This window comes from Lepus europaeus, chromosome 7 (genome assembly GCF_033115175.1).
Source record: "Lepus europaeus isolate LE1 chromosome 7, mLepTim1.pri, whole genome shotgun sequence".
In the NCBI taxonomy this organism is placed as follows: domain Eukaryota; kingdom Metazoa; phylum Chordata; class Mammalia; order Lagomorpha; family Leporidae; genus Lepus; species Lepus europaeus.
The window spans coordinates 124391698-124418274 of NC_084833.1; the positions used below are offsets into that span (position 1 = coordinate 124391698).

At 41.5% G+C, this 26577-nt stretch overlaps 1 protein-coding gene across 1 annotated transcript in view; it reads left to right on the top strand.

Moving 5' to 3' along the window:
* The first annotated feature begins 12397 nt into the window (after positions 1–12397).
* LOC133763990 (beta-galactosidase-1-like protein 3) overlaps positions 12398–26577 on the top strand; it is a 73875-nt gene continuing 59695 nt past the window's right edge. Inside the window, exons 1-3 of the mRNA XM_062197655.1 lie at positions 12398–12420; positions 12972–13154; positions 13333–13545. Coding sequence (XP_062053639.1) covers positions 12398–12420; positions 12972–13154; positions 13333–13545 — 419 coding nt within the window. The remainder of the gene's footprint in view (positions 12421–12971; positions 13155–13332; positions 13546–26577) is intronic.

Below are 26577 nucleotides of genomic sequence, written 5' to 3' on the forward strand. Positions count from 1 at the left end.
TCCTGCACTAGGCATGAACAGACCAGACCAAAATGGAGTCACTCATGCTCAGGCTACACCATCAAACTGAAATTTTAAGAGAGCAGATAAGATCTCTAAGCACATCAGTTTTTCCCCTGAAAGCTGGTGGTCCTGGTCTGTCTGAGTTAGTATAAAAATTCTCTTCTGCTTGAATTTTTAGGAAAAAAACCCTGAAGTAACCTGATGTTAAACAATCAATTTCCCCATAATTTTACCCCATCTTATAAAACTCACTGTTCTGCTGTTTCCTAGTAGGTTTGAGATCAAATAAATATATTTATGATGGTTACAGAAAGTGACTTCAGGACATCAATGCACAAATTTTTTCTCAATTTCTCAATGTAGAGAGATTGACTAAAAGGTGGGAAATAATTGAATTGACTTAAATCTGGCTGAGTTCTACCTCTCTCCATGTCTTAAATTTGGCCCAAACATTTCTCCACACACAGTGAATACAACCTAACTTTGTTTGTAAAACAACCTGTAGTTACTCTTTTGACAGGTAGCTGAGTCTTTGCCAATCACAAGCATCCAACTGCTCAAATCATGTACAATTAGGACCCATGCCAACTGTCAACAATTGGTTTGCCTCTGTTCCTCACCCCCATTTCTTTCAAAGATTTTATTTTATTTATTTGAAAGGTAGAGTTAAAGAGAGGCAGAGAGAGAGAGAGAGAGAGGCAGAGAGAGAGAGAGAGAGAGAGGCTTTCTATCCAATGGTTCACGCCAGCAACAGTGGAGCTGATTCAAAGCCAGGAGCCTTCTACTTATTTTTTTTTTTAATAATCCCATGAAACTGGGATTTTTAAAAAAGATTTTATTTATTTATTTAAGAGGTAGAGTTACAGACAGTGTGAGAGAGACACAGAGAGAAAGGTCTTCCTTCCGTTGGTTCACCCCCCAAATGGCCACTACAGCCGGAACTACGCCAATCCGAAGCCAGGAGCCAGGTGCTTCCTGCTGGTCTCCCATGCAGGTGCAGGTGCCCAATCACCTGGGCCATCCTCCACTGCCCTCCCTGGCCACAGCAGAGAGCTTGGCTGGAAGAGGAGCAGCCAGGACTAAAACCTGGTGCCCATATGGGATGCCGGCGTCTCAGGTGGAGGATTAGCCAAGTGAGTCATGGCGCTGGCCCTGCCTTGTACTTCTTCCAGGTCTCCCACATGGCTGCAGGGGTCCAAGGATTAGAGTCCTCTTCTATTGCTTTCCTAGATCATAGCAGAGAGCTGGATCAGAAGCAGAGCAGGTGGGACTTGAACTGGCACTCATATGGGATGCCAGTACTGCAGATGGTGGCTTAACCTGCTAAGCCGCAGCACCAGCCCCTCACCCCATTTTCTGTACATCACTTCCTTTCCTCTTGCTATAAATAAATATAACCTTCCTATGTGATGGAATGAAGCATTCTGAGCCATTTTTGGCCTAGACTCTTGCCCCACTCCAGAATTGGAAATAAAGCCAATTGTGACTTGCAGAATTAGATTTGCTGTGTGTTTTTTTCTCTCAATACTAGCACTGGTCCTATTAAAGCATGTGCATTCATTCTCAGTTTAAAGGTTGGGTTAACCTGACTAAACTACTTTCTTGAAGAATAATGACTTGCCATCTTTACATCTCAAGGGATGATCAGTCCTGTCCTCTCTGATTTTTGTGACCAAAACTCTCTTTCCCAGATTTTGAGTCTCTCTCGTTTTCAGCCCGATGTTTCACATTTCATGTTCACCAAACATTAGGGGCCTCCACCTCTCTTCCTCTTGCTGTCTAACCCATTTATACAGTGAACAGGCACTCACTGAGAGCCTGTGTAATGTCTGGCAGTTTTTAGGTGCTAGCAGGGATCCAATAGTGATCTAGATATCTAAACTCCCTATTCTTATAGAGAGTATGTTTGTGGGAATTGGATATAATAAGCTCCAAATACTTCGGTTCAATCTTTCTCAAGGAGTTTACTTGAAATCAATCTCATGATTCACAATGGTATAAGAGAGAAAGTGGGTGACCTAAATGTCTTTGAGAATCTAACTCATTGGACCGATATTTTCTTTGTTATTGAGATAATGGAGAAAAGGCTGAGAATATTTATTGCCATTTTTCATAATGGCACACAAAGTAAAGAGCATTAGCCATGTGGGTGCTGGTCCTACTTAATTGTGGACATTCTCTGTATCTTTTCATAAAATTGATTTTTTGTTTTATTTATTTACTGAGGAGAATGAGATGCTAGATTGCATCAGTTTAAAGACTTATTTCTTTGTTGTTCTCAGAAGCAAAATCTTTAAATTCCTGAACTTGAAAATGCATTTTACCTGGTTATTGTTGGAAAATGCTTGCCCTCTAACTATATTTGTTACTGGAAATTATATATGTTTGTTACAAGAAACTGAAATGGCTCATCTAAATGTTACTGTGCACATCGACTCTATGGTGTCACCATACATAATCTATGACCTTACCCAATGTATTCCATAATTCTGTCATTTTATAAATGGTTTATTTACCTGCTAGTCATAGAATACCATGTGCTTTATTTTGACTTTCTTCTTATAAAATTGATTAGGAAAGAACACTATGATTTGATAAATCAACTTCTGAATTCAATGATGAGCATGGTTATTAGTCCATTATAGCCAGAAACAAAACAAAATTAAAAATGAGCACATAAGGAAAGAAAACAATTAAAGATTTGTTAAGTGGTATTTAGTAGATACCACTACTACTACAACAGAGTCGTCACTAGAGAAAATAATTGAAAGATTCATGTTCCTATTTAGGTTTTTGGAGTCTGCTGTAAAAGGAATGCATCATTCAAACAAGGTGAAAAGCCTGTGTAAAAACTTTAAAGCAAGAGGGAAGTGGCTAGTTGGTGGTGAACAAAGGCTGGGGTGGCTGGAGGGCAGAATGTGCCCCTGAAATGTCTCCTAAATGTTTTCTCATTCCTAATCATTGCATTTGCTTGCTTCTTGTTTTGATGAGTATTATTTTGGATGTTGCATGTTGTGAATTTTACATTTTCCCTTCTTTCTCTTCCTCCCCCCTTCCTCCTCCTTCATCTTCCTTTTTCTGGATTTGCTGTAACTCGCAGCACATAGCCTGGTGTATTCAGAGGAAGGAACTTGAGAACTCGAGGGCAGAAAAATAGATGCTGCCAAATCTGAAAGAAGAGAAAAATAGACTAAACAAAGAAACAAAAACACAGAAACTCAGAAATCAGTGGGAAATTATAAAAGATCTAATGTTCATGTAATTAGAATGACAGAGAGGAAAGAGAATATGGGCTGGAAAGTTATCTGAAAAATTAATGGATATCCTTTCGGGGACATGTCAAGAGGGTTAAAAATGTGTTCATGCAAAAACTTGCACATGAACATTCATGGAAGCGTTATTTAAAATAGATAAGAGTGGAAACAACTCTAATATCCATGGAGCTGAATGGATAAACAAAATATGACCTATTCATACAATAAGAACACTGATACATGCTACAGTGTGGGAAAACCTTGAAAATATTTTTGTTTAGTGAAAGAAGCCACTCAAAATTAACTTCAAAATATTGTATGATTTCATATTTATGAAATATCTAAAGTAGGCAAATCCATAGAGCCAGAAAGTATGCTGATGGTTAGTGGGGTAGGAGGGAGGAATTGGGACGGATCTCTAATAAATATGAAGCTTCTTTTTGGGGTGATGACAATTTCCTGTATTTACAGATGATGGTGGCACAACCTTAAGAATACACCCAGATCCAGTGAATTGTACATACACATTTTATGACTGTGATTTATGACTCAGCTTAAAAAGTGGATGAAAAGCTCCACATTTGGCAAAAGATTTAAAACTAAAATTCAAGAAGCTAAATAAATTCAAAAATGAGAAATCCAAAAGAAATATGCAGACAAACTATATCATAATCAGGCAGAAAAGTAAAATCTTCAAAGCTGCCGGAGAGTTTCAATCAATTTTAAGACATGGAATACAGGGAGAGCGTGGGAGCCCAAGTTCGGGACACCAGAGGCAGACTCAACGCACCAGCGCTGGAACGCGAGGTGAGCCGAACCTCAATAGCCCGAGACACCAGCGGGCAAGTGGAAAGATGAGACTAGAGGGAAGGAGGCTTGAAACTCCATGGGGAAAAGTTCACCAGGCTAACTAGAAGAGAGAGAGGAAAAAAAAAAAAGTGACCAATACGGACACGAGTTTCTCTCTCTCTGCTCACCTCTCAAAGGCGAGCAAGACAAAGAGTAGGCGCCATTTTGGAGATACGTCATAAGCAGGGCGACCTCAGGTCTGCACTGGCCCTGAGCCTAGCAGAAAAACCTGACTCTGGGGGGAGGGGTGAAATAACAGGAGATTAGCATCTAACTTGGCAACCCAGTGGGAGACTGCAGGAGAATTGGAGACCACACTGAGGGCAGCAGAGATTCCCTGTGTGGTCCTTGGGAAAGAGCTTCCGATCTCTGGCTCCTGTGGGTATATCATTTGCCTGCTAACTACCTCCAATTACGTTCAGCTGTGCGGAATTACTTCCCTTTTAAATCAAAAAAAGAAAGAGAGATTTACCACACCTAACCTGGGAGTGTCATCTTAGACACACCCTCAACCCTGAGGAACCAAACATAGCTCTCAGTCCACACTCATCTCAAGCCTCTAAGGCTCCACCGAAAGCAGACAGTCCACTTAATATAGAGCCATAGGGTAACAAGAAAAAACACCACAGTGAAGAAACCAAATATCTCCAACATGCCAAACAAACGCAAAAACCAAGCTAACAAGAACAAGGAAGACACTATGACGCCCCCAAATGAAAAAGACACCCCAATTCAAGATTATGAAGATGATGAGATAGAAGAAATGCAAGAAGCGGATCTCAAAAAATTGATAAGAACATTAAGAAGTTCTCAAAAACAAATTCTTGAACTACAGAAATCCTTAATGGACAAGATAGAAAATCTCTCTCGTGAAAGTGAAATATTAAGGAGGAATCAAAATGAATTAGTGGAACAAGAAACTGAGATAGTGACGAGAAATCATAATGAAATGAAGAATTCAATAGATCAAATGACAAACACATTAGAGAGCCTTAAAAACAGAATGGGCAAAGCAGAAGAGAGAATATCAGACTTAGAAGACAGAGAACAGGAAAGGAAACAGGCAAACCAAAGAAAAGAAGAAGAAATTAGAAATCTAAAAAATATTGTCGGGAATCTACAGGATACTATTAAAAAACCCAACATTCGGGTTCTAGGAGTTCCTGAAGGCATGGAGAGGGAGAAAGCATTAGAAGGCATTTTCAGTGAGATACTAGCAGAAAATTTCCCAGGTTTGGAGAAGGACAGAGGCATCTTAGTACAGGAAGCTTATAGAACCCCTAATAAACATGACCAAAAGAGATCCTCACCATGACATGTTGTAATCAAACTCACCACAGTGAAACACAAAGAAAAGATCCTAAAATGTGCAAGAGAGAAACGTCAGATTACTCTTAGAGGATCTCCAATTAGACTCACAGCAGACTTCTCATCAGAAACCCTACAAGCTAGAAGGGAATGGCGAGACATAGCCCAGGTACTAAGAGAGAAAAACTGCCAGCCCAGAATATTATATCCTGCAAAGCTCTCATTTGTGAATGAAGGTGAAATTAAGACTTTTCATAGCAAACAGAAACTGAAAGAATTTGTTGCCACTCATCCTGCCCTGCAAAAGATACTTAAAGATGTGTTACACACAGAAACACAGAAACATGGTCACCAATATGAAAGAAGGTAAAGGAAGGAAACCTCACAGCAAAAGATCACAGGAAGCTCAATTTCTCTTTGGCATAGAATTAAACTCTGATGCTCTGTTAAAGCAATATGTTAAAGTAATCTATTATGTTCTCTTGATGTCTGTTAAATTCTAATTGTTCAAAAACAGCTGAATTTTTATTAAGAGCTACGGGTTATGTAAATATGTGCTTATTTTCAAAGATTTGAATAATCACCTTGTAACAAGATCAAATTTGGTCTATGTTATGTCATGATTTTAAGGAATCTTATTTCAACCAGATATTTTGGATTTTGAGCCTCCTTGGCATTCTTGACAGGCATTCAAAAAATCAAAGTTTCAAACAATCTGGTCTCTAAAATTTCCAGTAAATCCTGGACTTTGGTTTTTCCAGTTTGGGCCCAACTGAAAAAATCGAAGGACCTATGTCTCTCATCTTATAGAGACACCAACTAATCAGGCTATTTGGATCATATTAGAAGTACTGTCAAGATGTGATGTGGTACCAAACTTTAGTTTCTATAATGGAAATTGCTATCAATACAAATGTTTGAGAATTAAAAAGTCTAATGATCTTGTGTTACTAGACATGATAGTTATCTTAATGAGAAAGCCCCAGAGGCCTAAAAGGTTAAATACTTGTAAAATCCTACAGGTGCTTTCAAAAATACTGTGAAGTAAGCAAGTGCCTCTTGTTGGTTGATGAGTTTATAATTTTAAACATGGCGACTTAAAGTCTTTTGTCATCCACAGTTATATATGATTTGCTGCTCATAAAACTAAAGCGTTGTTGGTTCTGTGTTTAGCTGTCCTCCTATAGGTTCCTATGGACTTTTTCCAGCCACTTCCATTGTATTCAGTACTTTGGGATGGCTCTGTAAACAGATGAAGCCAATAATGTGTTAACAGTACCAACTGAGAGAAAGTATGGTTAACTGAGGTTACTAAAAACAAAAAGCAATTCAAATCAATTGGCAATTTACAAAAAGAGTTAGATTTTAAAAGCTATTATTAAAATTTCTATATTGGTCTATTATGCTATGTTATATGTGTGTACATATTGTATGTCCACATGGGGAAATTTTATTAAGAGTTTTATTTTAAATGGCTTATAGATAAGATTGTCCATAAATTTAAGCTGCGAAAATCAATCAAAGATACATTTTAATTTGTGTGACCTGAATCTGTGTATCATATATTTTAAATTTGTTGGTAGAAAGAAACTAAAAACATTTTATATGGTTGTGCTTAAGTTTACTGGTTAAACAAACTACACCATGTTAGATATTTCAGAGGTGTTTTCAAATACATGATTCTTAAAATTTATAGAAGGCATTGGACCTTCTGGTAAATGTTTTCTTAAGTTGTTATCTAATGGTTGAAACTGTTTGCTAAGTATTCATGTGATATTGCTATTGTCAGCAAGTGATCTAGGACTTGCTCCCTCATTTCTCTATTCTAAGCCCAACTTGTTCTTTCATTTCTCTATTCTCTTCAAGGTAGGAAACTAATTCTATTATGAAGGAATCTGTAGGACGCACAATTTAATCTGTAGACCTTATAAAAGAGATGGCTAACATTTTTCTGTAATAGCATAGCCAAAATAAGAACTTAACTAATAATCTCATAGCTAGACTCACTTCGCCATCAGCGAAGTATACAGTAAGTAGAAAAAACCTCCCTTTCAGACCTAAGGGAAAGAAAGTTTTAAAGTGAGAATATAATTTTCCTCATGGGCATTGTCTACCTTAGAAAAACTACTACAGAATATGCCTGTGACTATAGACTTGTAGTTCAGGCCACCGAAGATTAGAGATGGGACTTGGGCACTCCCTTGACTTGCATCCTCTGGTCTGCTTTAACACAAACCAGGAGGAAAAGAAAGCTCGGCATCAGAAGCAATGGGTGGCAGGCCTATGAATGGCTGATCTGTACAGTGATCTGCCCTCAAGGAGACCCAACAGGCCAGTCCACTGCAGTGGCTTTCAATGTGGTAAGCCTGGGCTTCAGCAGAAGTCAGCTTGTGAAGAGCCCTGGCAGCTCTGCCAAGAGTTGGATCACTGGAAATGGACCTGCCCTGGAGTCGAAGGATGCCCAGGTCAGAGCCACAGATCTTATTGGCTCTAAGCTGAAAAGCCCTTCACTCAGCCCAACTTCCAAAGTGACCACTGCAGCTGAGGGGATGGTCAAGTAGGGTCAGCAACATTGCAGGCAGAACTGTAAATTTCTTGTTAGAGATGCCACCTGCCTTTACCTGGCCAGCTCTCCTCCCAGCCCAGTCAAGTAATGAAAGTCAACAGAGTGCCTTCCCCTAGGAGGTTTACACCTCCCTTAGGATATACCCCATGTGAAGAGATAGATAGGTCTGGGCCTCTTAACTTACAAGGCCTAAAGCCCACCAGATTATTATCAAGCCCCTTCTATCAGGTTCTATTTGCCTCTCAATCAGAAAACTTAATTGTAGCTTAGACAGCACCTTTCTTAGCTCATCTAATAATGACTCTGTCCTTTGTTCTAGACCCTGTCTAGCGTACTTGGGCCTCATTCCTTTGTAATCATAACCTCTACTCTACCACCAATGGCTCTACTCCCAACCTGTGTGTACTGATGGTCCTCTTCCCCACTTAATGCTGTATAATTGTTCAAACCTGGTAAATGCCACTCTTAGGATCATTAGTTACTATCCTCACTCTGTCTTTTATGACCTTGTCTAAATATGATCAGAGTCGGCAAACTTGGAAGGCTTCCATAGCCTTGGCAACTCATGACGAGAGCCTAGGATGGTTACTGGCGCCATAAATTAGAGTGTCAATTTGTTGGGTCAACAACAGGAGCCACTGTGCACTTGCTCCTCATGTGGGATCTCTGTCCTTAATGTGCTGTACATTTTGATTTGATGCTATAACTAGTACTCAAACAGTATGCTTCACTTTGTGTTGCTATGTGGGTGCAGACTGTTGAAACCTTTATACTAATTGATCTCCTGTATATAAAGAGAATTGAAAATGAATCTTGATGCAAATGGAAGGGGAGAGGGAGCGGGAGAGGGGAGGGTTGCGGGTGGGAGAGAAGTTATGGGAGGGGGAAGCCATTGTAATCCATAAGCTGTACACTGGAAATTTATATTCATTAAATAAAAGTTTAAAAAAAAGACATGGAATACAAACCTTTTCTACAGAAGTTAGTAAAAAGAGGTACAATATTTTTGAAGTGCTGAAATAAAATACTTTCCAACTGAAAACTGTGTATCTGGTAGAGGTAACATTCAGAAATAAAGCTAGTACAGAGATGTAACAGAAAATAGGGAAAGAAAAGGTTCAAACACTGCCAAACTGCATCACACATTCAGAATAAAAAGCAGCAACAAATTGAGGATACAAGGAAGCTACCTTGCTTCGATAAAAGTATATACATAAAATATATAGCTTAATATCATACTTCATGGTAAACAATGGACATTTACAATCAACACTGGAAACAAAATATAAATGTCACCTCCTGCCACTATTCTTTTTTTTTTTTTTTTGACAGGCAGAGTGGACAGTGAGAGAGAGAGAGATAGAGAGAAAGGTCTTCCTTTTCCGTTGGTTCACCCCCCAATGGCCGCTGCAGCCGGCATACCACTCTGATCCGAAACTAGGAACCAGGTGCATCTCTTGGTCTCCCATGCAGGTGCAGGGCCCAAGGACTTGGGCCATCCTCCACTGTACTCCCGGGCCACAGCAGAGAGCTGGACTGGAAGGGCAACCAGGACAGAATCTGGTGCCCCGACCGGGACTAGAACCCAGTGTGCCGGCGCCACAGGCGGAGGATTAGCCTACTGAGCCACGGCGCCGGCTGCTGCCACTATTGTTAAACACAGAAATTTTAGCTACTATAAGAAGACAAAAAATACCATAAATATCTGAAGGGTAGAAATAAAACTGCCCATGTAATCAACTATGTAGAAAAAACAAGAACTCTTCTATCTCCTAACATTAATATGTGAGTTTATCAGAGTCACAGGGCATAAGATCAAAACAAGGAACTTAATTGCATTTCTACAGGCCAGTAACAAATATTTCAAGACATAAATTAAAAATATAATATCATTTCAAAAATTCCAAAAGAAATGTTTTATTTCTACCTGTTTTAGGTAGAATAAACCTGACAAAATATTCATACGCTTTGCATGTTGGAAAAAAATCACAAAATTCTGATGAAAAATACCCAAATAAATGAAGAGACATACATTATATTTGTGGATGGGAAAACTCAACATGGTATTAACACAACAGTTATTTGATAACAGTTCTTATCAAAATTCCAGCGTCGACTCTGGCAGAGACAGAGTAGCTTATTCTACATTTGAGATAGCAAGTCACAAGCCCTAGAATAGTTATAAAAATATTGACAAAGAAGTGTTAAATTGGAAATTGCATAGAAAATTAATCAAATTTTAAAAAAATATCATGTAGGATCTCTGTCCTTAATATGCTGTACATTGTGATTTAATGCTATAACTAGTACTCCAACAGTATTTTTCACTTTGTGTTGCTATGTGAGGGCAAACTGTTGAAATCTTTACTTAATATATACAAAACTGATCTTCTGTATATAAAGAGAATTGAAAATGAATCTCGATGTGAATGGAAGGGGAGAGGGAGCGGGAAAGGGGAGGGTTGCGGGTGGGAGGGAAGTTAGTTATGGGGGGGGAAGCCATTGTAATCCATAATGAAATTTATATTCATTAAATAAAAGCTTTAAAAAATATTGACAAAGAAAAGTGTGTTAGGTGGCTATAAAGCCTACATAGTCATATGGTGGAAATCATAATGGTCACAATAGTGCATTGTTAACAATGTGAGAATGAGGACAAGATAAATAATGTGTGAACTTTTCAGGTGCTTATGACTCAAAAAGAAAAGCATATGTGTAAAGAAGGAAATGACCCACGGTATTCTCTTAGGACTGCATTCTGGGTTTCAATCTATGTTCTTGCTTCATATGGGAGAGGAGAAGCAAAGGCATCTAAGAGAGAACATCAAAAGGTTGCTTTTATGAGCATAGGGACCTCAAATCCAGCATATCTGAAACTGGGCACATCATTCTGCTATTAAAATCTCTGTCTCTCCCCGCCTTGATCTCAATGAAACCCAACAAGAAGTTATTTAGCCTGAAACTGGCAGTCTCCTGGACTATTTGCTGTGGACCACCCACCTCACGCGGTTATTAAGAGCTACCACTTTTACCCCTGGATCCACAGCCTGCTCTTGCTTCCTATTGCCACCACAGAGCAACCCACGCCCTCATTCTGTAGTCACCAGGTCTATGGGATGACTTGTCTATTTCCCACTTAACTCCACAATGTAATCTGCATAAAACCAAAATTTCAGTTTATTTCTGCTTGAGATTGTTTAGTGGTCTCCAACCACCTCACTGGTTTCTGGAAAGATACAGAACTACTTAGCCCTGCACTCGCAGCAATGGCCACGCCTGATCTGCCTCCTGTCAGGCTCCAACTACTTCACACCTCAAGATTTCCAAAGTAGGTTGTGCATGTACCATGCTGTGCAGACACTTTCAAGACACTCCCAAGACAATTATCACTCGTCAAGACTCAATTCAGGGTTGGGGGCTGCACTGTGGTGTAGTAGGCTAAGCTTTTAGCTTATGGTACCAAATGGGGTCCAGTTCATGTCCCAGCTCCTCCTCTTCCCATCCAGTTCTCTGCTATGGCCTGCGAAAGCAGAGAAAGATGGCCCAAGTGCTACAGCCCCTGCACCTGCATGAGAGACCTGGAGGAAGCTCCTGGCTCCTGGCTTTGGATCTGCCCAGCTCTGACTGTTGCGACCATTTAGGGAGTGAACCAGTGGATGGAAGACTTTTCTCTCTGTCTGTAGCTGTACCTCTCAAATAAATAATAAATATAATCTTTAATAAAAACAACTAAATTTGGGAAAAGTGCTACCCTCCTAGGCAGCCTGCATCCCCCTCCTATACTTCACTGCACTCTGCAACTTTCATGCAGCGTTTACGCATCCCATTGAAACTGTTCCAATTATGTACCCAACTGACTCATCCATTTCTGGTCAGAAGCGCTGTATCTGAACATAATGGGCACTGGGTAAAGTGCGGAACCTGAGGCATCAGGACTTCCTGCTCTGTCAAGTACAGGCGGGCGTTGTTTCCTCCCTCCTGTCCTCCCACTCATCTGCGCGCTTTCTGCAAGCTGGCAATGGACTCGCAGTTCGAATAACCCAGGGCCAGAACGATAACGCAAAGTTCCCAGGGCTGAAGGTCATCTGCACCCGGGCTAGCAGCGTCGACACTCCGGAGCTGAGGGCTCTGCGCTGGTAGGTCGGGAGTTGGACAGCCCCTCCTTGGCACGGCCGGAGGAGGCTCTGGGATCCCAGGCCCTGGGTTGCAGAGGCTGCCGGCAGGCTGCGGTATTGCGGGCAGGCAGGGTCCAGAGCCCTGCCACCGGCGTCTGCCCCAAGATCTCGCCCTGACTTCCTTTGCAGAGCGCAGTCGTGAGTCTGCCCCGCCACGCGGAGTCCGGCCCGGGCGCTGGGTCGTTTGGGGCTGCTGAAAGGAGTTGGAGCATACACGGCGTGGAGTCCTCCGTCTCAGCGCGATGGGCTCCCTGCGCTTTTTCAGGTGAGTCCTTCTTCCAGTCCTGCCTGCATCCTCATGGTCCCCCGTGTGCTGTCCTGGGACTCCCCCAACCATCCCCTGATTAGCTGGTCACAGTCAGGCTTTATTGCGTGAGACCCTGGGCACGTTTCTCGAACCAGGGCCCCTTCCTGGGCCCTCAGCTCTGCAGGAGACCTGCTCCTCATCTCTGCTGTGAGCCTCCTCCCTGCCAAGTCTTCTGGGGACCTTGGCGCCGACGCGCTGAGGGTCCCCACCACTGCCGGCTGGAAGGAAACCCCGGGTCAGCTCCCCTTGCAGGATACTGTGTCCCTGAGGTTCCTCTGGGATAAAATGCCCCCACGTGTCCTTCCTCCACTAGGCCTAGACTGTTTCCCCCAGTGCCCAGTCCCACCGTGTTCCAGGCTGCTACCAGCGTCAGGTTCAGAGTGAGGAGAGTGGGACAGCCTGGGCATGGGGAGACTTGTGGAGCAGGTGGAGCCCAATCTTCTTGCCTTCGGGTCCCCTAACACAGGATCTACCTTCAGGGGCTCCATCTGAGGCTCTGGCCTCTGCAGGGCCAGAGCACAGCCGGCCTACATCTTTCCTGACCCTGTGTCCCTTTCTCTCGGCAGCCGCTGTCTCTCCTGGAGCAGGATCCTGGCCATCTTTTTCCTGCCATTTATCTCATCAGGTCTTGCTCCTCGCTCGAAGCTGAGAGAGACCCTTCCATCCCAACCAGCACAGCCACCAGAGCCCAGGTTTTCGTGAGGGGGTAGGGAGGGCAGCAACTCCTCTTCTCTTGGAGAAATCAATGCGCAGGAGCAAGGGCAGAGCGTGTCCTGCTCAGGGGAGCAGCATTTTCCCCGAGGGCTCAGCACTCTCCGCTATCCCATCCTCTGTCCCTGTCTGTCCTCCACCGTCCTGTCCCCTCTCCAGGTACAACTGGTCTTATGTGACCCCTCTCGAGCTGAAGAACCGATCTGTGGGACTTGGCACTGGGAGCACAGCGACGGGTCACGCACACTTCACTCTGAACGGTCGCAAGTTCAGGATCTTCGGGGGCTCCATCCACTACTTTCGGGTGCCCAGGGAGTACTGGAGGGACCGGTTGCTGAAGCTGAAGGCCTGCGGCTTCAACACTGTCACCACGTGAGTGAAGCCCCCAGCCTGTTCACCAGGAGCCAGCACCTGGCGGCTGCAGCCTGGCTCAGAGCCCAGTGTCTGGTTTGGGGCTCAACGTGAGGACCTCGCTTCTCATAGACGCTTCCTGCACCTGCCAGGCGTGTTAAGGCTTCTAACTGTCACCTAGGTCTGCTCCTTTCATTGTTCAATGGTCAAATCTTTGGAAGGGGTGAATGAGAGAAATATAGGGGTTCTTTAAAAAGGTTTGTCCCAAAATGTCTGTAGGTTTGTTCTAAAGGTCTGTAGTTTTTTTTTTTTTAAGATATGTTTATTTATTTGAAAGGCAGAGTTTCAGAGTTATAGAGAGGTAGAGAGAGAGAGAGAGAGAGAGAGAGAGAATCTTCCATCCACTGGTTCACTCCCCAAATGGCTGCAATGGCCGTAGCTGCGCCCATCTAAAGCCAGGAGCTAGGAGCTTCTTCCAGGTCTCCCACGTGATGCAGGGGCCAAAGGTCTTGGGCCATCTTCTTCCTAGGTCATAGCAGAGAGCTGGATCAGAAGTGGAGCAGCTAGGACTTGAACCGGCACTCATATGAGATGCCAACACTGCAGGCTATGGCTTTACCCGCTATGCCACAGTGTCGCCCCAAGATCTGTAGTTTTTGATGCAAAGAATCTTGAAATTCATGCATTGTTTTATCCCAGTGTGCACTTATCCTGATCTTTTGCAGGACTCCTCCTGTAGAGGGTGCAGGTGATTTCCTCAGGAATTTCTCATGTCCCTTGGGAGCACTCTATTTAATGACACGCTAGGATTATTTAACAAGTGTGTGGAAAACAGAATTAAAATGTAAGTGTGCATTGGAACAAAAACTTCTAGAAGTTCATGTATAATTTTTTTCACAGTTAATTTCCCATGGACATTTTGAAGATCCCTTATATGCATGGGTTTCAAAATTCTTTGCACCAAAACAAACTTATATTTTAATTACGTTTTCACAAGTTTTGTGAAATCCCCTTGTCTGTTCAAGGCATGCTTACAAATAAATATGCTATTACACACAGATAAGTGTTTCTAAAACAATTTTAATTTGTGCATAAGAAGATGAACAAGTAAAACAGTGACAGCAGTATTAAAGAGTGAACATGTAAGTGGATGGCAGTGTCACTTCAGCGATGTATTATGGACTAAAGGGAATGAGCTCTGTGGGTTAGTGACCTAAGTAGACCTAAGTGGCTTAGAGACATAAGTATCTGAAAGGCATGGCCATCTATCCAGGCTCTGTGTCTCTGACTGTCACATTGCAAGACCCAGTGCCGTCATCTGTACCTGGGCAGAATACCAATTGCTTCAGAAGGTAGTGTTGGTGATTAGAGGAGAGGAACGTTTTATCCAATATCTGTAAAGCATGTGTCACCATGTCTGGTATTCAAACTATTGTGTACTCAGCACTTGTGGCCAAAATAAGTGGGTACCAGCGTTTGTCACTAGAAGGATTTAAATGTGAATGGGCATGAACTGATATTATATTGTGATAGAGACAAAGGTAACATACATTGAAGGAGGGCTGATTTCCAGGCATGTTTTCAGCATATTCACAAATCATTTTTTTCTTAAAAAATTTATTCGAAAGTCAGAGTTACACAGAGAGAGAAGGAGAGGCAGAGAGAAGAGAGAGAGAGAGGGAGAGCTAGAGAGAGAGAGAGAGGTCTTCCATCTGCTGGTTCACTCTCCAAGTGGCCGCAATGGCTGGAGCTGCACTGATCTGAAGCTAGGAGCCAGGAACTTCTCTGGGTCTCTCATGTGGGTGCAGGGGCCCAAGGACTCGGGCCATCTTTTACTGCTTTTCCAGGCCACAGCAGAGAGCTGGATCAGAAGTGGAGCAGCCGGGACTTGAACCGGTGCCCATATGGGATGCCAGCTTTGCAGATGGTGGCTTTATCTGCTACTCCACAATGCCAGCCGCAAGCCCTTTGTTGTCATAACTTGTCCTGTGACATGGGTGGTATGAGTTGCATTGTGCAGGGCAAGAATCTGAGTCGCCAGGAGTTAATGAACTTGCTCAGGATAAGGGATGTGTGCCCTGTAGTACAGCACATGTGGGTGGTGTTGGAGCCCGCAGTCCACACTGGCACATGGCTCACTCCACTGTATGTTTGTGTGAGACTGAAACCATAGGAGGTACACAGGCTCCTGCGTGTGCCTGGAGGATGAGGCTAGCACACACCACTCCTAATGTAAAAATGGTGATGGGGTGCTGAGCAGTGAAGTTCTCTTGTTAGCAGACATAATCTGAAAGCTGCAAAAGCCAGAGTGCTTGCAGGTGGATTGAAGTCTGAACCCCATAGAAACTTCTGACAAGTCTCCATAATTGAGGAGACTTTGTGTGTGTGTGTGTGTGTCTATATCCATATCACATTTCCTGTATTCCATTCACCTATCAATGGGCACCAAGTTTGCTCCTATATCATGCTTAATGTGAACAATGCCAAGGGTGCCTGTAAGGCCTTTAAGGTCATGGGATGGCATGGCAGTCACTCTCAGAGGAGGAATTTTGTTGTCGCCAGAACTCAGAGGCTAATTCCAATAGATCCAGCACCATGAAGTGATAGAAACAATTGTAGTGGCTCAGTGATTGCTTCTCTAATGTTTATACACAAGACTGGAAAACATGAATGTACTTTCTCCCTATAGCAATTCTCTGTGGAGTCAGAAATATTATTATCTTTCATGGCGAGAAAACTGAGGCCAAGAGAGGACAAGCCATTCTCCCAAAGTCGCACGGTGACAAAGGCACACAGGTGGCAGCAGCGGAGCTGTGCCACTCAGGGAGGCTCTGGGACAGCTGCTAGGACTGCAGTCTTCTTGAGACGGAGGCTCGCTCTCGGAACTCTGCAACCCTGCTGCAAAGCTTCCGTTGCAAGGACGTTTTATAATGCAGGATATGCATTTCTGTCACCTGCAATTAGAAAGTCTTTTGTGGTGCAGCCATGGGATTTATTAGTTAACAGCAGGGAATTTCAAATTTACCATACAGAATATAAAGAACAGAAAAGTATTATCAAAATATCATGGGGAATCTACCATAAACTTTTAAAGGTAAAATTATATTGTGTTAATGCCAAGCTGCTTAAGTCAACATTGTCTTTCTGGGTTAATACTACTTTGATTGTTAAAGGCATTCTTTTCTGTAAACTATGTTTTTTTACAAACATTTATTTATTTACTTGAAAGGCAGAATTACAGAGGTAGAGAGAGAGAGAGAGAGAGAGAGAGGTCTTCCATCCTCTGGGTCACTCCCCAATGGCCACAATGACCGGGGCTGGGCCAGGCCAAAGCCAGGAGTCAGGATCACCATCCGGGTCTCCTCCCACATGGGTGCAAGGACCCAAGCACTTGGGCCATCTTCTACTGCTTTCCCAGGCACATTAGCAGGGAGCTGGATAGAAGTGGAGCAGCCAGGGCTGAACCGGTGCCCATATGGGATGCCGCTGGCCCCTCTGTGAAGAACTTTTTTCAAAGGGATCACCACAGTTGTCTTCACCTGTTTGTTATCTTCACTGACCTGTGGTCCTTCAGGGCCCTGGAATGCAGAATGAGCTCTTTCCTCCTGAATGCCCTCTGCTGCTCCCTGGTGGCAAAGCTGCTCTCTGCAAAGGGAAACAGGATTTTTTTTTTTTTTAACTTTTATTTAATGAATATAAATTTCCAGTGTACAGCTTATGGATTACAATGGCTTCCACCTCCCATAACTTCCCTCCCACCCACAACCCTCCCCTCTCCCGCTCCCTCTCCCCTTCCATTTGCATCAAGATTCATTTGCAATTCTCTTTATATACAGAAGATCAATTTAGTATAAAGATTTCAACAGTTTGCACCCACATAGAAACACAAAGTGAAACATACTGTTTGAGAACTAGTTATAGCATTAAATCAAAATGTACAGCAAATTATGGACAGAGATCCCACATGAGGAGCAAGTGCACAGTGACTCCTGTTGTTAACCCAACAAATTGACACTCTAGTTTATGGCGCCAGTAACCACCCTAGGCTGTCGTCATGAATTGCCAAGGCTATGGAAGCCTTCCAAGTTTGCAGACTCTGATCATATTTAGACAAGGTCATAAAAGACAGAGTGAGGATAGTAACCAACGATCCTAAGAGAGGCATTAACCAGGTCTGAACAATTATATAGCATTAAGTGGGGAAGAGGACCATAGGTACACACAGGTTGGGAGTAGAGCCATTGGTGGTAGAGTAGAGGTTATGATTACAAAGGAATGAGGCCCAAGTGCACTAGACAGGGTCTAGAACAAAGGACAGAGTCATTATTAGAGGAGCTAAGAAAGGTGCTGTCAATTAAGCTACAATTAAGTTTTCTGATTGAGAGGCAAGTAGAACCTGATAGAAGGGGCTTGATAATAATCTGTTGGGCTTTAGGCCTTGTAAGTTAAGAGGCCCAGACCTATCTATCTCTTCACTTGGGGTATATCCTAAGGGAGGTGTGAACCTCCTAGGGAAAGGCACTCTGTTGACTTTCATTACTTGGCTGGCCTGGGAGGAGAGCTGGCCAGGTAAAGGCAGGTGGCATCTCTAACAAGAAATTTACAGTTCTGCCTGCAATGTTGCTGACCCTACTTGACCATACCCTCAGTTGCAGTGGTCACTTTGGAAGTTGGGCTGAGTGAAGGGCTTTTCAGCTTAGAGCCAATAAGATCTGTGGCTCTGACCTGGGCATCCTTCGACTCCAGGGCAGGTCCATTTCCAGTGATCCAACTCTTGGCAGAGCTGCCAGGGCTCTTCACAAGCTGACTTCTGCTGAAGCCCAGGCTTACCACTTTGAAAGCCACTGCAGTGGACTGGCCTGTTGGGTCTCCTTGAGGGCAGATCACTGTACAGATCAGCCATTTATAGGCCTGCCACCCATTGCTTCTGATGCCGAGCTTTCTTTTCCTCCTGGTTTGTGTTAAAGCAGACCAGAGGATGCAAGTCAAGGGAGTGCCCGTGTCCCATCTCTAATCTTCGGTGGCTTGAACTACAAGTCTATAGTCACAGGCGTGTTCTGTAGTAGTTTTTCTAAGGTAGACAATGCCCATGAGGAAAATTATATTCTCACTTTAAAACTTTCTTTCCCTTTGGTCTGAAAGGGAGGTTATTTTTCTACTTACTGTATACTTCACTGATGGCGAAGTAAATCTAGCTATGAGATTATTATTTAAGTTCTTATTTTGGCTATGCTATTACAGAAAAATGTTAGCCATCACTTTTATAAGGTCTAAAGATTAAATTGTGCGTCCTACAGATTCCTTCATAATAGAATTAGTTTCCTACCTTGAGAATAGAGAAATGAAAGAACAAGTTGGGCTTAGAATAGAGAAATGAGGGAGCAAGTCCTAGATCGCTTGCTGACAATAGCAATATCACATGAATACTTAGCAAACAGTTTCAACCATTAGATAACAACTTAAGAAAACATTTACCAGGAGGTCCAATGCCTTCTATAAATTTTAAGAATCATGTATTTGGAAACACCTCTTAAATATCTAACATGGTGTAGTTTGTTTAACCAGTAAACTTAAGCACAACCATGTAAAATGATTTTAGTTTCTTTCTACTAACAAGTTTAAAACATGTGATACAGAGATTCAGGTCACACAAATTAAAATATATCTTTGATTAAATTTAGCAGCTTAAATTTATGGGCAATCTAATCATAAGCCAATTAAAATAAAACTCTTAATAAAATTTTCCCATGTGGACATACAATATATACACACATATAACATAACATAATAGTCCAATATAGCAATTTTAATAATAGCTTTTAAAATCTTTAACTCTTTTTGTAGATTGCCAATTGATTTGAATTGCTTTTTGTTTTTAGTAACCTCAGTTAACCATACTTTCTCTCAGTTGGTACTGTTAATACATTATTGGCTTCATCTGTTTACAGAGCCATCCCAAAGTACTGAATACAATAGAAGTGGCTGGAAAAAGTCCATAGGAACCTATAGGAGGACAGCTAAACACAGAACCAACAAGGCTTTAGTTTTATGAGCAGCAAAGCATATATAACTGTGGATGACAAAAGACTTTAAGTTGCCATGTTTAAAATTATAAACTCATCAACCAACAAGAGGCACTTGCTTACTTCACAGTATTTTTGAAAGCACCTGTAGGATTTTACAAGTATTTAACCCTTTAGGCCTCTGGGGCTTTCTCCTTAAGATAACTATCATGTCTAGTAACACAAGATCATTAGACTTGTTAATTCTCAATCATTTGTATTAATAGCATTTTCCATTATAGAAACTTAAAATTTGGTACCATGTCATATCTTGACAGTACTTCTAATATAATCCAAATAGCCTGATTAGTTGGTGTCTCTATAAGATGAGAGACATAGGTCCTTCGATTTTTTCAGTTGGGCCCAAACTGGAAAAACCAAAGTCCAAGATTTACTGGAAATTTTAGAGTCCAGATTGTTTGGTACTTTGATTTTTTGAATGCCTGTCAAGAATGCCAAGGAGGCTCAAAATCCAAAATATCTGGTTGAAATAAGATTCCTTAAAATCATGACATAACATAGACCAAATTTGATCATTGTTACAAGGTGATTATTCAAATCTTTGAAAATAAGCACATATTTAAATAACCCATAGCTCTTAATAAAAATTCAGCTGTTTTTGAACAATTAGAATTTAACAGACATCAAGAGAACATAATAGATTACTATAACACATTGCTTTAACAGAGCATCAGAGTTTAATTCTATGTCAAAGAGAAATTGAGCTTCCTGTGATCTTTTGCTGTGAGGTTTCCTTCCTTTACCTTCTTTCATATTGATGACCATGTTTCTGTGTTTCTGTGTGTAACACATCTTTAAGCATCTTTTGCAGGGCAGGACGAGTGGCGACAAATTCTTTCAGTTTCTGTTTGCTATGAAAAGTCTTAATTTCACCTTCATTCACAAATGAGAGCTTTGCAGGATATAATATTCTGGGCTGGCAGTTTTTCTCTCTTAGTACCTGGGCTATGTCTCGCCATTCCCTTCTAGCTTGTAGGGTTTCTGATGAGAAGTCTGCTGTGAGTCTAATTGGAGATCCTCTGAGAGTAATCTGATGTTTCTCTCTTGCACCTTTTAGAATCTTTTCTTTATGTTTCACTGTGGTGAGTTTGATTACAACATGTCGTGGTGAGGATCTCTTTTGGTCATGTTTATTAGGGGTTCTATAAGCTTCCTGTACTAAGATGCCTCTGTCCTTCTCCAAACCTGGGAAATTTTCTGCTAGTATCTCACTGAAAATGCCTTCTAATCCTTTCTCCTTCTCCATGCCTTCAGGAACTCCTAGAATCTGGATGTTAGGTTTTTTAATAGTATCCTGTAGATTCCTGACAATATTTTTTAGATTTCTGATTTCTTCTTTTCTTTGGTTTGCCTGTTTCCTTTCCTGTTCTCTGTCTTCTAAGTCTGATATTCTCTCTTCTGCTTCACCCATTCTGTTTTTAAGGCTCTCTAATGTGTTTGTCATTTGATCTATTGAGTTCTTCATTTCATTATGATTTCTCGTCACTATCTCAGTTTCTTGTTCTACTAGTTGTTTCATTTCATTTTGATTCCTCCTTAATATTTCATTTTCACGAGAGAGATTTTCTATCTTGTCCATTAAGGATTTCTGTAGTTCAAGAATTTGTTTTTGAGAACTTCTTAATGTTATTATCAATTTTTTGAGATCCGCTTCTTGCATTTCTTTTATCTCATCATCTTCATAATCTTGAATTGGGGTGTCTTTTTCATTTGGGGGCGTCATAGTGTCTTCCTTGTTCTTGTTACCTCGGTTTTTGCGTTTGTTGTATGGCATGTTGGAGATGTTTGGTTTCTTCACTGTGGTGTTTTTTCTTGTTACACTATGGCTCTATATTAAGTGGACTGTCTGCTTTCAGTGGTGCCTTAGAGGCTTGAGATGAGTGTGGACTGAGAGCTGTGTTTGGTTCCTCAGGGTTAAGGGTATGTCAAAGAGGACACTCCCAGGTTAGGCATGGTAAATCTCTCTCTCTTTCTTTCTTTTTTTGATTCAAAAGGGAAGTAATTCCGCACAGCTGAACGTAATTGGAGGTAGTTAGCAGGGGAATGATATACCCACAGGAGCCAGAGATCGGAAGCTCTTTCCCAAGGACCACACAGGGAATCTCTGCTGCCCTCAGTGTGGGCTCCAATTCTCCTGCAGTCTCCCAGTGGGTTGCCAAGTTAGATGCTAATCTACTGTTATTTCACCCCTCCCCCCAGAGTCAGGTTTTTCTGCTAGGCTCAGGGCCGGTGCAGACCTGAGGTCGCCCTGCTTATGACGTATCTCCAAAATGGCGACTGCTCTTTGTCTTGTTAGCCTTTGAGGGGTGAGCGGAGAGAGAGAAACTCGTGTCCGTATCGGTCACTTTTTTTTTTTCCCCTCTCTCTTCTAGTTAGCCTGGTGAACTTTTCCCCACGGGGTTTCAAGCCTCATTCCCTCTAGTCTCCTCTTTCTGCTTGCCCGCTGGTGTCTCGGGCTATTGATGTTCGGCTCACCTCGCGTTCCAGCGCTGGTGTGTTGAGTCTGCCGCTGGTGTCCCGAACTTGGGCTCCCACGCTCTCCACGCAGGTCCACTGTGAATCACTAGTTCCAGAAGAGTTTCCTCTGCTGTTTCTTCCCCTACTCTTCCTTGACCCTGCAGTATCTCCACTGTTATTAACCTGTGTGTTTCTGAACTATCAATTTGCTCACTTCCTATTCCGCCATCTTGCTGCTCAACTATGGGAAACAGGATTAACTTCAAGCAGAGGGGCAGTAAACTGATCCCAGGCTCCTGCAAGAAACAAATAATTAAATCATAACTAATTAGTGAATTTTACTGGAAGCTGTTACTGCATTTATGTTTTAAATTATTTGCATCTTGGTTTCTAATTAAATCCTATTTTTTTCTTCCTACAAGAGCTTCATAGTTTAAAAAAGTACCATTTCATAGAAGTACAACTTTATAGGGTACAGTTCAGGACATCTATGCAGCATGTAGTGAGTTGATCATGGTAATTAGCTTTTCCATTTCTTCATATTTAGAGACTTCAAACTCCTCTCTTTTACTTCTCCATAAAATATAAAAGTTTACTGTGAACTAGCCAGACCTGTTCCTTCTATCCATGTTTGTGTAGCCATTATCAGCCTCCTTCTATATTTCCACCTCTCCCTTCTCAATCTCTAGTAATAACTATTCTACATTCAGTTGGACTTTTTTCTTTTTTGTTATATCTATATGTGACAGAGAATATGTGACAGTTGTCTTCCTGTGCCTGGGTTATTTCACTTACAATGTCCTCCACTTCCACCTATTTTGCTGCACATGACAAGATTTCATTTTTCTTTATAATTAATCTTCCATTGTGTGTATGTGTGTGTGTGTCTATATCCATATCACATTTCCTGTATTCCATTCACCTATCAATGGGCACCAAGTTTGCTCCTATATCATGCTTAATGTGAATAATGCCACAATAAACATATAGTTTGGGTATCTCTTTGAAATCCTGATTCCATTTCTTTTGGATAACCTAGAAGTGAGTAGACTGATTTTTAGCTTTTTGAGAAAAAAAAAAGCTCAGAAATATTTCCCATAATAGCTATATTAATTCATATTCTCATAGTGTGTAAGGGTTCCCTTTTCTCTACATCCTCACTGATTTGTTATTTTTTGTCTTTTTGTTGCCACCCATTCTAACTGGGGTGAGGTGGTATTTCATTGTGATTTTGATTTGCATTTCCCTTATGGATAATCGTATTGAGTTGTTTTTCACATATTTTCTGGCATTTTTAATTGTTTTGAGTACTGTTTGTTCATATTTTTTTCAATTTTAATTGGGTTATAAATATTTGTGTTTTGCTTATTTTTGAGCTCTATGATTAGTGATGTTGAACATATTTTTACATACCTCTTGGTTTGAAAAATGCCTCCATATTTATTGTATATTTTAAAATTGTATTATTTATTCCCATGTTGTTCAGTTGAGCTCCTTAGATCCTTTGGTTAATAACTTTTGATATTTTGATACTTTTGTTAGATGTGTAGTTCTAAAATATTTGCTGCCATTCTGTAGTCTCTTCAATCTGTTGTTTCATTTTTTTTTGTTTTATTGCAGAAGCCTTTTAGTCTGATGAAATCCCATGTGTCTACTTCTTTATCTTCTGTTTTCTTCTAATGATTTCATAATTTCACGTCTTACATTTAGGTTTTAATCCATTTTGGATTTACTCCTGTTTATGGCAAAAGATAGAGATTTAGTTTCTCTAGTACTTACTTTTCTTATTTAAAATTTTAATTTACATAAAGGGAAAAATTTCATATACTTCATATATATAGTTTAAAGAATATATTAGTACTCTCATCCCATGTTATCATCTTCCTTCTTTTTCTTTTTCTTTTCGCATTGACATATTTTCAATCACAAGCTTAACCCCTCACTAAATAAATAATTTAGCAAATAATAAGTAGAGAAACTATTGTTCCTCAGGAGCATATTAAAGGATTATAAATGATAGTCAAATGTCAATTTTAAATCAAAATGTCAGTTTCACTCATATATATTGCATTTTTTTATACTCTATATATTAGTTACCACCAGTCAGAGAAAACATATTTGTTTTTTTGGGACTTGCTTATCTCACTAAGAACAATGGTCTCTGGCTGCATCTATTTTGTTGTGAAAGACAGGACTTCATTCTTTTTTAACCACTGGGTAGTGTTCCATAGTGTATATATGCACAGTTCCTCCAGTCCTCAGTTGGTGTGCACCTTGGTCGCTTTCAGCTTCTACGCACTGAGCTGCTATAGTCACAGGGGGACAGATGACTCTTGTGTGCTGATTCAGCTGCTTTTTGTGAATTCCCAGGAGTGGGATGGCTGGGTCATGTGATAGATCTATTTCCAGACTTCTGAGGAAACGTCATACTGTCTTCCATAATGATTATACTAATTTACATTCCCATCCACAGGTACCTTTTATCAATATCCTTGTCAGCATTTGTTATTTTTTGATTTTTGGATGATAGTCATCGTAACTGGGGTAAGGTGAAACCTCATTTTGTCTTTTTATTTGTGTTTCTCTGATGGCTAGTGATCATGAGAATCTTCTTGTGTCTGTTGTCCATTTGTATTTCATCCTTTAAAAAATGCCTATTCATATCCTTTGCCCATTTCTCAATTGTTTTTTTATTGTCGAGTTTCTTGCACTCCTTGTATATTCTGAATATTAATATTTTATCAGATGTAGTCTGTTCAGTTGCTGTTGCACTTTGTTGAGTGTAGCTTTTGCAGAGCAGAAACTTCTTAGCTTGATGTAATCCAGGAGCCAGGAGTTTTTCTGGGTCTCCCATGCAGGTGCAGGGGCCCAAGGACTTGGGCCATCTTCTACTGCTTTCCCAGGCCACAGCAGAGAGCTGGATGGGAAGTGGAGCAGCCGATCTTGAACCAGCACCCATATGGGATGCTGACGCTTCAGGCCAGGGAGTTAACCTGCTGCACCACAGCGCCGGCCCCTACTTATTTCTTTGAGTTATATATTTATATTCATTTGCAGCTTGCTGAGTTTCCTTAGGATCATTATTTTGAGTTATTTTTCAGGAATTTCACAAATTTCCTTCAAATCAGCCTGTTTTTCTGGAGAATTATGATGTTCTCTTGGAGGTGTTATGCTTCCTTGATTCTTTGTGTTTCTTGTGTCCCTGCATTGATACCTGTACATCTGGTAACAGTTGCTTCTTTTTTTAAAGAATAGCTTTCATTGGAAGATTGTTTAGCTGAAATGAATTGTGTGGTGTCAGTTGAATAGTTGCTTTGACTTTTGTTCTAGGTGAGCCCAGAAGTGTAATTGATGAGTGGTTGCTTTATCTTTAATCAATGTCAGTGATGCCTATGAGTGTCACAGTTGTTTAGTCTGCAGCAGTTCATGGAGGTAGATTTATAACTTTGAAGAGGGCTTGCAAAGGCTTGTGTTTCAGATCCTAGAGAGTTGGGTGTTAATCATATTGGGATTTGTCATGACAGAAGGCATATTTCCAGTTTGTAGGACACATAAGGGGCTGTTTCCTTGCCTTGCTAGGAAAACTCAAGAGTTGAGGGGTCCTGTGGCATCAATACCTATGGCACTGGATCTATGTGATGGGACCTTCCTCAGTTCCTGCTGAGCAGGTATGGCTGATGCTGGGGCTTGTAGCATAACAACCCCAGCCCCAGCTCTGAAGAATGTGGAGGGTACTTTGCCACAGTTTCATGGGTTGAATTCAAGTTAAGCTGGGGATGTTGCATTGGTGAGTATGGACCCGGAGCAGTGGAATGCAAGTGGTGTCTTCCTCAGTCTCACATATAAGACTGACATGGTCTCAGAGCTGCAGGACAGGAAGGGTAGCTGTTCCAGCTCTCACAGGAAAAACATATTTCATGCTGGGAGTTGTGCAGTGAAATCTGTGGGCCTGCAATAGCAGAATGAAGATAGGGCCTTCTCCAAGTCCCACAGGGCAAGGGCAATTATCCTAGTACTTAAAGCCAACAGCCACAGTGCCAGAGCTACAATATGCAGTGGAGCCCTGTGCAGGTTATACTGGGGCTTTTGCATTGGAAGGCACGGGTCTAGAGCCATGGAATACAAACAGGATCCTCCTAAGTCTCATGGGGGAAAACTCATGTGAGTCTGGAATATAGCTCCAACAGTTCCAGTGTCAGAGCTTCGTGACTGGGAAGGTACCTTATTCAGGTGCCACGTGGAAATTGCAGCTTATATTGGGGATAATCTACAAGAAAGGGGAGGTTTGGAGCAGAGCAAATGCAGATAAGACCTTTGCACATCCCATCAGGAGGCACAGATATCTCCAGAACTTTTAGATCCCACAGTCCTAGTCCAAGGATGTGGTGGGTTCTTCACCCAGGTTTCACAGGCTGAGTGAAGGCTATGGTGGGGAGTGTGGACTGAAGCAGAAGAGTGCATATAACTCTCCCTCCAGGTCCCACATGCTAGTGTGAGTTGCTCCAAGGATTAG